This window comes from Hippocampus zosterae, chromosome 14 (genome assembly GCF_025434085.1).
Source record: "Hippocampus zosterae strain Florida chromosome 14, ASM2543408v3, whole genome shotgun sequence".
Taxonomy (NCBI): Eukaryota; Metazoa; Chordata; class Actinopteri; order Syngnathiformes; family Syngnathidae; genus Hippocampus; species Hippocampus zosterae.
In genome coordinates, this window is record NC_067464.1 from 1,674,445 (window position 1) to 1,686,960 (window position 12,516).

At 45.8% G+C, this 12,516-nt stretch overlaps 1 protein-coding gene and 1 long non-coding RNA gene across 3 annotated transcripts in view; one reads left to right on the forward strand and one right to left on the reverse strand.

Moving 5' to 3' along the window:
- Positions 1–1,291: 1,291 nt before the first annotated feature.
- slc25a21 (solute carrier family 25 member 21) overlaps positions 1,292–12,516 on the reverse strand; it is a 71,552-nt gene continuing 60,327 nt past the window's right edge. Inside the window, exons 5-11 of one of the 2 annotated variants that reach the window (XM_052085597.1) lie at positions 10,977–11,043; positions 9,958–10,017; positions 6,659–6,766; positions 6,409–6,573; positions 3,660–3,841; positions 1,605–1,657; positions 1,292–1,508 (exon numbers count right to left, since the gene is read on the reverse strand). In XM_052085597.1, coding sequence (XP_051941557.1) covers positions 1,447–1,508; positions 1,605–1,657; positions 3,660–3,841; positions 6,409–6,573; positions 6,659–6,766; positions 9,958–10,017; positions 10,977–11,043 — 697 coding nt within the window. In that variant the 3' untranslated portion in view covers positions 1,292–1,446. Of the gene's footprint in view, positions 1,509–1,604; positions 1,658–3,659; positions 3,842–6,408; positions 6,574–6,658; positions 6,767–8,477; positions 8,757–9,957; positions 10,018–10,976; positions 11,044–12,516 lie in introns of those variants that run through there. The other variant, XM_052085596.1, reaches the window with a different exon arrangement.
- Positions 1,707–2,661, forward strand: LOC127614355 (uncharacterized). Its single transcript, XR_007966479.1, has 3 exons — positions 1,707–1,962; positions 2,320–2,356; positions 2,491–2,661. It is a non-coding gene; the product is annotated as an uncharacterized LOC127614355 (long non-coding RNA).

The following is a 12,516-nucleotide window of genomic DNA, read 5'->3' on the forward strand; positions in this document are numbered from 1 at the left end:
TAGTAAGGCGTTTTTAGCCGAAAAAAACAACCATGTATAGTAAGACGTTTTTAGCCGAAAAAACCGACCATGTATAGTAAGGCGTTTTTAGCCGAAAAAAACGACCATGTATAGTAAGGCGTTTTTAGCTAAAAACGTTACGGGTAGTGAAATTTCCGCTGACGCAACTTCCGGTAACGCGTAATATCGTCGTCAAAATGTTATTTTAGCTATTTTTTATTAGTAGTATATTTATTATGTATTATTATATATAGCTATTTCTTGATTTTTAATTGATTCTTTCTATCATTTATGGAGTTATTTTGGAAAAAAACTCTTCCTGTACCACCACCAACAGCCGCCAAATGGGAGGTGTTTGAAATTTCATGGAAGGGGGGGGGGGGGGGGGGGTAACAACCATAGAGCGAACAGCGTGAAAAAAAGTGCTCCAAACACCCCCACGTGAGGGGAAACAAGTGATGAAAAATGTTTTTAATTGCCTTTTGGCATCGAGTCACGCACACGTCAATTTTCTTCATTTACAAATGCTTCAAATCACATTTGGCACATTGAAACAAACAAAACAAAAGAAAAAAAGGTGAACGGCGGATTACTGAGATGTTTTCGTTTTTCTTAAAAATCTCACATTTTTTTTCTGGCTTGATACCACCACCTCCAACACCAAATTTAAAACAAAAAAAAGCAACCCCCCCCACACTAAAACCAACAGTGTGGAAAGTGCTCCCAAAACATGCACTTTTTTTTGGTTTTAAATTCTTTGGAAATGGATGCAGCAACATGTCACTTTTATTAAAAGGAAAAAAAAGGAAAATTCCTACAAATTCATATTTGGAACATTTGGAAAAAATCACTATTACAACAGCTCAAAGTTACTGTGCTCTCTATACAGTATGTGTGTCGATAAATATACGTTGACAGAGTTACAAAGACGTGCACATACAGACTGCAGAGTTCGAGAGTTGACTTCAAAAGGCACTTTTTTTAATTTAAAAGGGGTCCCAAGTGCATGTCCTAACACTGGATGATTCACATTGCAAAAATACTAATAATACATTTTATTTGTGGGCGCCTTTCTAGAAACTCAAGGACACCTTACAACAAGCAGTTGAAATCCCTGCAAGCAGTAAAAATATCGATATTGACATACTGTGTACATACTACGGCAGTTTCCAGATGTTACATAGACACGTCAAGGTCCTCTTGACTATTTGAAATAAAGCTTCACAGGATCATTGAAGAAAATCCTTCCAAAATAGCGCTTTTAGCACGTATCGATTCAGGAAAAAAAAATAAAATAAAAAGGCAAGTGCAACTGAAAAACTGCATGCGTGTTAATACATTTGGACTCATGTTGAAAATACTTCTTAAAAAGAAAACTACCTTTCCGTTGGAGGTATTCAGGTCATCCAAGCCACTTGCTTTCGGACGTTGACATGCGCGCGTCTTTTACCAGTTTCTCTGCAGCCATCCTGACACGTACTCGTACACTAGCAGCATCACGGCACCGCCTGTGGTCCAAAGGACACAGCAGACATGGACATTGACCGAGATATTCCATGAAAAAAAAAAAAATAATAAAAATAAAAATAAACGGCAGATGTTACCTGGCCCAAGTCTCATGATCTTTGGCACCAAGCCCTTGTAGAGCGCCAAGTACCTACGGACACAACAGCAGCATCGCAAATGTGATCACTCAGCAAACAAAATCTCTTATCTCTTATCTCTTTGGCGAAGAGTGGTTATGTTAGGGAGTGTGCGGGAATTACAAGAAGTACCGTCTCTGAAGCTGAAGGGGGTGCGCGTGAACAAAGGTTTTGCAAAAAAAAAGCCGATCGAGCTCATGGGTGCACCGTGTTCATTTGGATGCTGTTCAGAGTTGCATGGCTTCTTCGAGTTTTGAGATTGTTTGGCAAAGACTGATCACGCTGGGGGATTGTGTTGGGGGTGCGCGGCGTTCCAAAGGTTTCAGGACGTTGAGGGGAAAAACTGATCTCGCTGGGGTGCACCAACTCTGTTGGGGTCTTGAAGGGGGTGTGTGGGTTAAAATGCCTTTGGGAAAGACTGAGGGGTTGCATGCGGGTGCGCAGCGTTACAAAGTTTCAAGACATTGAGGGAAAAACTGATCTCGCTGGAGGTGCGCCAATGCCGTCTGGCTGTTGAAGGGGAACTATGACAACAACAACCAAAAAAAAAAGAATCATGAAAGACTGATCTAGCTGGGGGTGCACCAACTCTGTTGGGGTCTTGATGGGGGTGTGTGGGTTAAAATGCTTTTGGGAAAGACTGAGGGGTTACATGCGGGTGCGCAGCGTTCCAAAGTTTCAGGACGTTGAGGGAAAAACTGATCTCGCTGGGGGTGCGCCAACTCTGTTGGGGTCTTGAAGGGAGTGTGTGGGTTAAAATGCCTTTGGGAAAGACTGAGGGGTTACATGCGGGTGCGCAGCAATCCAAAGTTTCAGGATGTTTTGGGAAAAAACTATCTCGCTGGAGGTGCGCCAACGCCGTCTGGCTGTTGAAGGGGAAGTATGACAACAACAACAACAATAAAAGAATCATGAAAGACTGATCCAGCTGGGGGTGCACCAACTCTGTTGGGGTCTTGAAGGGGGTGTGTGGGTTAAAATGCCTTTTGGAAAGACTGAGGTGTTACATGCGGGTGCGCAGCGTTCCAAAGTTTCAGGACGTTTAGGGAAAAACCGATTTCGGCGGAGGTGCGCCAATGCCGTCTGGCTGTTGAAAGGGATGCACCACAAAATAAATTGTGAAAGACTGATCTAGCTGGGGGGGGGGGGGGTGCAGCAACTCTGTCTGGGGTGCGGACAGGGGCAGGGGGTGCGCCCACTCTGTCGGAGGTGCGTGGCTTTCAAAAAGACTCACCTAGCGATGGGGTGTGCGACACACCGCCCGCTCCTCGGTCGGGACAATCTTGCGGCCACGAGGATCCCACCCCGCCGCTTAATTGATTCAAGGTGACCCGTGGCCCCGACGCACCGCTTCCCTGCCCTGCCGCCGCACTTTCTGACGGCGTTAATAAGGCTGGAGCCACTTCCTCCCTTGGCCCCCGTGTCTGATTAGATTGACCCGAGGAGCGCGGCGCACCTCGTTAGGGTGCGCTTAACGACGTCCCCCACAGGGACCAGTAATTAGCAGGGACTGCGTTGTGTTACGTGATGAGGGCGGGGGGTGGGGGTGGGGTGGATTGGGGGTGCACGATTCTGGAAACAACTTTTTGATCTGCGCCGCCGCCGTCGTTGCCGCGTTTGGCAAAAGGTCCGTCGCTATGGAAGCGCACGTCAACGTTTGGGTGAAGTGCTGACAATTTTTTGGCTTTTTTTGGGGTTGAGTTCGACTGTCGTCGTCAGATTTGGGAAAAAAAAGTCATAACCATCTCTCAAACTTTTGGTCTGGTGTTCCCCCCTGTCATGAATGTTTCCAGAAGATCTTCCGCCATGTGACCTCGCGAGTGTTGACGATGTGACAACTGTTATCGCAAACGTGGCACTGTCTCAACACACGTGTCATAAAAAAAAAAAATTTTAGGGTGTGCGGGGGCATTCTTTAAAAAAAAATATTGCCATAAGATCGTCAGCCAAGCGGCCAAGGCAAGCCCAAGAAAAGAACCGAGAGCGACGACGCCGACGGAAGGTCGCCCCCCTTACCCTTCCTCGCGGTAAACCAGCGCCATGGTCTGGAAGCAGGTGCGGTACTTGATCTGGCCGGGGACCGGCTGCGGGCCCTGGATGCGACTCTTGGCCACGTCCCAGGGGATGTTGACGCAGGAGGAGATGGTTCCGGACGTCAGGCCGATGGCGAACTTCCTCAGGAATTCCAAGGTGGGGTCCTGGTGAACATACACAAGGCAACTCGTTGCGCTTCACACCCCCAAAACCACGAGAACCTAAAAGCATTCGAACAGCAAAATCCATTCAAAGGCAAAGCCAAGCCAAAAGTAGCTTGCTCAGAATGATGCAAGAATCATCCTGGCATATCATTGGCTAAGAGGTCTTCATCATTCGCCCTTCGGGCCACGAGGCCTTCCGATAGTTTGACCCAGAAAAAGTGTCGGGCGATTTCTTTCTAGTGAAGAAATTTCTTTCTAGGGAAGAAATTTCTTCCCTAGAAAGAAAGAAATTTCTTCCCTAGAAAGAAAGAAATTTCTTCCCTAGAAAGAAAGAAGGGAAATTTCTTCCCTAGAAAGAAATTTCTTCCCTAAAAAGAAATTTCTTCACTAGAAAGAAATTTCTTCCCGAGCCAATTCATTTCGTAAGTCGAGCTACCACTGTATTTGCTTTCAAACCTGAACTTCACTTCTCCATCTCTGCAGACCGCAGAACTCGACTGGGCGGTCCAATTTCATTCCTGTACTCAGGACTCAAACCATACCACCAAAAGGACCACCGAGTCCGCAAGAGTTCCACGGTCCGGACTTTCCACCCCCCCCCCCGCCTGATGTTGAGTGGTTGTGACGTCGTCGTGGCGAGAGGGCCTTCTGATTGCAAAGCTGGCACGAAAGCCGGCATCATTTTTATGGTATCGGGGGAGGCCCCCCCCCGACCCCCCCCGAGCGCTCGACGACTGCTTCCTGATTGGCTGAGCAGAAGCACGTGTTTTTCAGGGGGGAGCCGTGAGGATTTAGAAACAGGGACTCGCGCAGACAGACTCGCAGAGGCATATGGGGACAATTTGGATAATTTGGCTGCGACTCGGCGCACAGGCGTATTACTGTAACCCCCCACCCCCCACTCCACCCCTCCCTTCAGCAAAGGGACTCGAGAGAGCTCTGAAAGCTAATTGGCTGGGGGAGCACACCCCAAGCACACCCGAGAAGCGGCCTAAATCGACAGCTAATCCCCAACATCTTTCCACTGGACTTCAAGGATGGAGGTGCAAGCGTCCTCACGGCTTTTCACAAACGGTGGCATTTCCACATAATTAGCGCACCCCCCCCCCTCCTCAACATGATCACAAACGTCGCCAAACTTTGACGGAGCGAGCGCACCCCATCCTCCACACACGCATCCGTAGCGAGAACAGCCTTTGCCTGAACATCGAAGATTTTGCCATTTGGCGCACCCCCTCACCTTCAGCCTTTTCACAACGCAAACACGTTCAGATCCGTTTTTTACCAACCTTATCAAAACATTTGAAACCGTGCAACATCCCGGCAGAGGTTGCGCACCTCTTCTATGTACAGACACAAGCTAAAAAACAAAAAAACTAAAAACTTCGGAAATGTTTTTAGCCATGCACTCCGTGTTCAAGCTCCCGGCACACCCCCTTAAAGACACCTCAGCTGGATCAAAAGGGCCTAAATATTTCAAGCCATCCACACTCTTCTCGATTCCGACACAGCTGGTGTACCTCTTCTCTCCTGCACACCACACACCGCTTCTTCAATACCACGACCAAGTTGGCGCACCTCCTGTCCTCTGCACACCCTTAAAAAAAAAAAAAAAACCCCAAAAACCCAAAACAAATGTGCCATTCCGGCAAATAAACATAATTAATGATTATAGCAGACAGCCAAACGAGTTCAAATCTCATTTGCCCCCCCCCCCCTCCACCGAGCCTTAAATCTCCCCCATTAAGTGACTTCCTAAGAGCCCAAAGCAAACAGCGCCCCTCCTCCCGCCACTTCTCTTTACCGCTCAAGTGGCGCTATGACAGCATCGACACGCTCGGCTGAGTTTGAGTCTCCTTTTTTTGGGGGGGGGGGCGGGGGGTTCCAATACCGGGTCACGCTGTTGATTGACTTTGGAGCCACGCCATCATCAAACGGGGCCCGTCAACTTGTCACAGATAACAACACGGATTCCTCAAATCCGCCGGTTCTTACTGTAAACCAAAGAGAAGTGCCGTTGTCTGCTTCCAATTAGTCCTTCCGACTTAATCCGACGCGGCGCTTTCGTGCACGTGGCGTAGGGTAACGTTTCCGTTCCACAAAAAGGGGGGGGGGGAACCCAAAAGAAAAACGTTTATTTGGAGCCCGCCGGATGCGTAACGTGAAACGTTTGAGCAAGTTACCGAGAGCAAACAGACGATGCATTAGTGGGGCTGAGAGCTCTATCCCCCCCGGCGCCCCCTCTTGATTCGGGCTTCCGGCAATCCCCCCCCCCACCCCCCTATAAATTCAAATGGCACTTTCCAAACGGTTATTCATGCATCTCCACTGGAGAACCGGAGAACACTTGACTTTGGAAAACAGCCGATTCTCCATCAAGCATCTCCAGTTGCTCCAAAATGCTGCTGCCCATCACTCTGGAATCCCTTCACCGGCTCCCGATACATTTGGAAGATTCTATTATTTGTTTTCAAATCTTCAAATGGCCTCGCTCTACCTTACCTCTCACGTGAGTTGAATAAAAAAATCAAACGCACGGGGGTGAGCGATGCGCAGCGGCACATTACCGGGTTGGCGGGGATGGCATCCTTGACGTTGAAGTAGAAGCCAAAGTAGATCATGTTGAAGACTCCGTGGCGTCCCAGAGTGGACGTCAGTCCTTTGTTCAGACCCTTCAGTCCCAAGCCGTCGGTCTTGATGATGCGTCTGGCCTGAGCGAACGAGGACGGTTGCTGCGGAATGCGAAATCAAAAGCCGTCAAAATGGAAAGGGTCTGAAACCAAGACGCTCGTTTAAAAAATTTTTAATTTCACGCACCTGTTTGAAGGCGTCTCTGTTGGCCTGGAGGCTGACTTTGACCACCTCGAACGGATTGACCACGACCGCCTCAGTCAAACCTGCGCCGAGTCCCGCGGCCGACAGTGCCTGTAGATGTCGTTGGGATTTTAGAGCGTTGACAAAAAAATTTTTTTAAAACTCCCAAAAATGTCCAGGACTGAGCCAAAGCTGGATTATCTCTACCCAGCGCGTTGTCTTGAGGAATCGACTCAGCATGATTTTTGATCCAACAAGGGGCTTTCAAACTACCCATACTTTTGAGCTAAAGCTAGCAAGAAATCACCAGGTTAGCGGTACAAGTGTGGTTCAAAATAGTCCTCATTTTATTCCCGGAAATTTTCTAGGAAGTATTTTTGCCGCTCAGGGGTCGCTGCAGTTGTCACCGCCAGTGGTTTGGAATCAGCGTATGGCGTTCAGGAGCTAGTTAAGGGGCGAGTATTGATACCAGCTAGCCGTATCGGGATGATACCAGACTGATTTTAGGTGAACAGGGTATTTATTAAGGCTGCTGATACCTGCCACCGATATTTAACGCCGCCAAAATTTTTGACATTGAGTAAGCCCTATTCGGCCAAAGTTGGCGCGATACGGCGGCGGTTTGACACATGGGCGAATCATCATTTGCATCAGAAAGAAAGCTCCCCGTGAATAGTTGTTTTTTTGTCATTGTGTTAAAAGTATCAAAAATATTCGAGGTATTTGTACTCGCTGTGGCTCTGAAAAAAAAAAAGTGGACTTTGAATCTCATTTTTGTCGCGGGCCACATTGAAGTGACCGTGTGTCTTGGAGGGCCGTTATGACCGTGAAAGCACTTTAAGAAGTCAAGAATAATACTTGATTGTTTACGTTACTGCAATGAGGGCTTGGTAACCAGAAAAAATGCTTCGAATATATCTCTCATTTATTACATGTGAGAAGTAGAAATTTTGGTCATGTTTGATTTGCTTTTGCGGGCCGCATAAAACGACGCGGTGGGCCAGATCTGGCCCCCGGGCCTCAGGTTTGACACATGTGTTCTCAAGGGTATTACCGAGGGACCCACTTTTGAACCCCAGCGTTGTTCCCCACCAAAGCCTTACGGCCACCGACAATACGTTTGAAGAATTCATTCATTCATTCATTCATTCATCTTCCGTACCGCTTGATCCTCACTAGGGTCGCGGGGGGTGCTGGAGCCCATCCCAGCCATCTCCGGGTAGTAGGCGGGGGACACCCTGAATCGGTTGCCAGCCAATCGCAGGGCACACATAGACGAACAACCATCCACGCTCACACTCACACCTAGGGACAATTTCGAGTGTTCAATCAGCCTGCCATGCATATTTTTGGAATGTGGGAGGAAACCGGAGCACCCGGAGAAAACCCACGCAGGCCCGGGGAGAACATGCAAACTCCACACAGGGAGGCCGGAGCTGCAATCGAACCCGGTACCTCTGCACTGTGAAGCCGACGTGCTAACCACTGGACTACCGGGCCGCCCCCGTTTGAAGAATTTTGACATGAAATATCCTTCAAATTCACGGCGCTGAAAAGCCGTGAATTTGCTCGAAATCAAACCGCTCAGGCCGGCCTCGCGTGATTTGCGTGCGTTCTCGTCTGAGTAATTGCCATTAATGTGGAAATGTAAAATAAATCATGAAAACAACTGACATCTAAATCATATCGGGCCGATTAGGAGCCACCGTTATTATTATGCAACATCTTCACTGCAAGCGCTCGCCCGAGAACTGAAATTAACTCGTGTCGCAACACTGCATGTATTTGCACGAAGAGTGTGTGTGTGTGTGTGTGTGTGTACACGCTGGCGTAATGGGAGCATGTCAAGAACGTGTCTCGAGCTCATTACTCTTCCTGCCCTCTTTATGCCGCTGTCAGAGCCCCGGCCGGGAGCCATCCTTGTCAGACATGCCCCCGGCCGCCCGTATTTACACAGGCCGCCCGCCGCCGCCGCCGCCGCCGCCGCCTTTTGCATTCTCCGTTGGTCTCATTGCCCCGGCGCGCGTCCTTCTTAATCACGGTGAAGGCATTCAGCTGCACACCCGCCACACAACGACAGACGGGGCAACGTCGCCGTACCGTCGAAAACACCAAAATGACCGGCGTGTGTCCCCCCCCACGCCCCCACGCCCTCATTTTCCCATAATAAAAAAATAAAATAAAGCACATCATGTAAATAGAACCAATCATGCAATTCATTTTAGGTGCCCTTTATTTTAATTTAAAAATATTTTTGAATAAAACAAAAAAATAAAATTTAGCAATTACGGCAAACAAGTTGGCTTGTTTTTGACGAGGGATCAAAGAAAAAAAAATTAAAAATCACGCCTCAAGTCGATTTTAAGCCTGACGTCATTGTTTATAAAGACGCTTTACGAGCTTAATACCGCAGCCCTTATTGCAACTCAATCACCTTTTGTTTAAAGGTTTAAAGTTTTGTTTAAAAAGGGGAGAAAAAAAAAACACAAATTGGAAAATAGATTTTTTTTTGCGGGGATAAAACAAAAAATTCTCATTTAATGTCCCTGAATAAAAATGAATGTCCCTGCAAAATTTGTGAGTTTCATTTTTTTTAATTAAACACACTAATTAAAAAAAATATAAATGATAAATTAAATTAAATTATAATATTAATATAAAAAATATAAATTAATTATAAAAATATAATTATAATCATTGGAATTTTTAATAATGATGATAATAACATTCCCACTACGTCTACTAAACTAATCAGATAAATGTTGGAAATATTTGATCTGGAAGAATAGTTTTTTTCTTCACATATTACTGTAGAATCCAGTTTGAACATTTCATTGCCACTGGTGCATTTTTTTGCCCCCCCCCACCCCCAAAAGGAAAATATCAGCAAATACAGCAAAGTAAAAAAAAAAAAAAAAGGAATATACAAACAATTCTTTCTCCCCAAATGCATTCTTACAACGTTCAGAGACTCGCTCTCCGTCAGCGCACATTCCGACAATTTTAACCCCACGCCAGGTGCGAGTCGGCCATAAACACGTGCGAGATTGTCACGAGCTTGAATACGAAACCGCATCGAAAACATGGGGGCCAACCACTTATGCGTTCAACAGAGTGTAAATTATTCTTGGCATCAGTCGGCAGGTGAGGCCAAAATCTGACACCGTGTACAATGTTCTTTCCTGTTCCGTGTGTGTGTGTGTGTGTCCGTGCATGTGTGTGTTTATCTTTCCAACGAGAGTGTACTCAGGTGCATGTGTGTGTGTGCGTGTGTGCTTGTGAGAGAGAGTGTTAAGACTCACCAGGCCTGGAGACAAAGGGGTCAAATTCAGCAGCTTCTTGTATTGCTCGAAGGTAAAAAACTGCAGGGGGTTAGGGGGGGGGAGCGGGGGGTAAGAACGGCAGAGCGAGACAGAAAGCAAATGAGAAATGGAGACAGGAACGCGTGCCTACGCAGGCACACCTGTCACGCACGGACTGGAAACGTAACCATTGTCAAACTTCACTGAACAGGATGCATTTCAAAAATGAGGGTAGGGCTCGCTATCGCGAAATCAAAAACCAACAACAAACAAAAAGAAGCCTCATAGGAAAGTAGCAGCTGGTATATTTTCATTTGTGAAGTGATGACACATGTCAACACCCTCCCTCTTTCGGTGCTTTTTAATATTATATATAATATTTAATATAATATTTTTAGTTTAAAAAAAAAAAATCACAAACAGGCTTTGAAACAACTGCGAGTGAGCAAGCTAACAAGACAGCTAACTAGTTAGCATGTATTAGCGCGATCATTTATTCATCTCGTGAGGGAAATTGAATTGCTGCCGCAGCAATAGTCATACAAGAATATTTGTATTCAAATAGTCATACAAGAATATTTGTATTCATAAGAAGAATCGAGGTATGGATTGAAATAAAACTGGATGAAGCTGTACGCTGCTATATGCTAATTGACCACGCCAGAGTCAAATAAAATCTCTTTTAATCCGCGCAATATTATTTGGACAGTGACATTTCACGACACACATGATCATTTATAATTTACTCCTGAGATGAATATGATCCCCGCTATTAGTTATTATTCTAATTATTATTTTTGCTGTTAGTGAGAGTTGACTGTATTTGAATTGGCAATATCGGCGCCCGGTGTTGTCACAAGATGGAGGCTTGGGCGCGACGCACCACTAACTACTTGTAAGTCAATATTTGGGCTGGCCTGACAGAACAAACAGCAGCGGGCGGTGCGGGTGGCACGAATGACTTTGACGGACGTGACGTGCGCGGTTAGCAAGGTTGGCGCCGCGCCGACTCGACTCACCTTGACCGCCCTCTTGGGCGTCTCAGCCAGGATGGGAGGCAAAATTCCCTTGTAGAAGCCAAAGATTCTGTGGGCAGAGAAGCTCGCGTTAAGTGCGCCAACGCAACACCCTCGCCACTTTGCACCCGGCCAGTTTCTTTTATCCTTCTCAGTTTGTGAACCAAATCACACAAAGCAATACCAATATTTTGCTGGCATGACATCATCGCCCGACCATTTTTGGTGTGGTAACAGTACCAAAAGTAATTAAAATAAAATATGGCAATCTGAATAATAAGATACAGTACAACCTCACAGATTCGCAGGTTGATATTGCATGGCGCCCACGTCACTCACCGGGGCAGGCCCCGCCTTTTAAAATTTAAATAAAAATTTAATTTTTTAAATTTTATTTTAAAAACTAATTAAAATAAAATATGGCAATCTGAATAATAAGATACAGTACAACCTCACAGATTCGCAGGTTGATATTGCATGGCGCCCACGTCACTCACCGGGGCAGGCCCCGCCTTTTAAAATTTAAATAAAAATGTAATTTTTTAAAATTTTATTTTAAAAATTAATTAAAATAAAATATGGCAATCTGAATAATAAGATACAGTACAACCTCACAGATTCGCAGGTTGATATTGCATGGCGCCCACGTCACTCCCCGGGGCAGGCCCCGCCTTTTAAATTTAAATAAAATTTTTTATTAAATTTTTTAAAATTTTATTTAAAAAATTAATTAAAATAAAATACGGCAATCTGAATAATAAGATACAGTACAACTCACATATTCGCAGTTTGATATTGCATATTCATACATTTGCAGATTTTTGTTTCAAAACTTATCCGCCGCTATTTGCTGAAAAAAAAAACATGAATTTGCTGTTTTTGTGCCCAGGCCTAATCAATCAAACAATGCTTTTTTTTTGCTGCCACTTGGTGGTATCTTGATGCCATGGAACTATGTTGAAGTGAGTGGAAGCGTTTCATTTATGCTAAAATGATGATTTGGCATCATTTTGAGACATCTAAGTAGGGTTTTGGTGGCAGCTTCAAATTACCCAGAACCCACAAAAAAGCAATATTATTACATCTCTTCAACTCTTCTTTGTGTATTCTGGTCATCCACATTATACCTGGTGGCCAAGGTGCGCACAACCAGGACCTGCACACGCACAATAGGTGAAAATCGTCATCAATTGTCATTTATTTTGACCGGTTATAAAAATTTGGCGTCTTAAGCGCCACGATCGTTTGAAAGTCGAAAACAAGGCGGCATAAGTGTCAGTGGGCGACCATGCAAATGGCAGCCGCTGTTTTCCCGGGTGTGGTCAGGCCTCCGGGCGAGTGAAAATTTGCTACAGGACAAACATGGCCGCCGCCATTTGACTGCTGGTTTGCATTCTAATGTAAAGCGCATACTTTTAGGGCTTTCCGTACGCAAAGGAAAGCGAGGCCCACCTCTGCTTTGAATGAAACTTTCCTTAATAGTAACAGCCCGTGTCGCACACAATCGGAAGAATTTGAACTTATTTGAACAAACCAGAGCTCG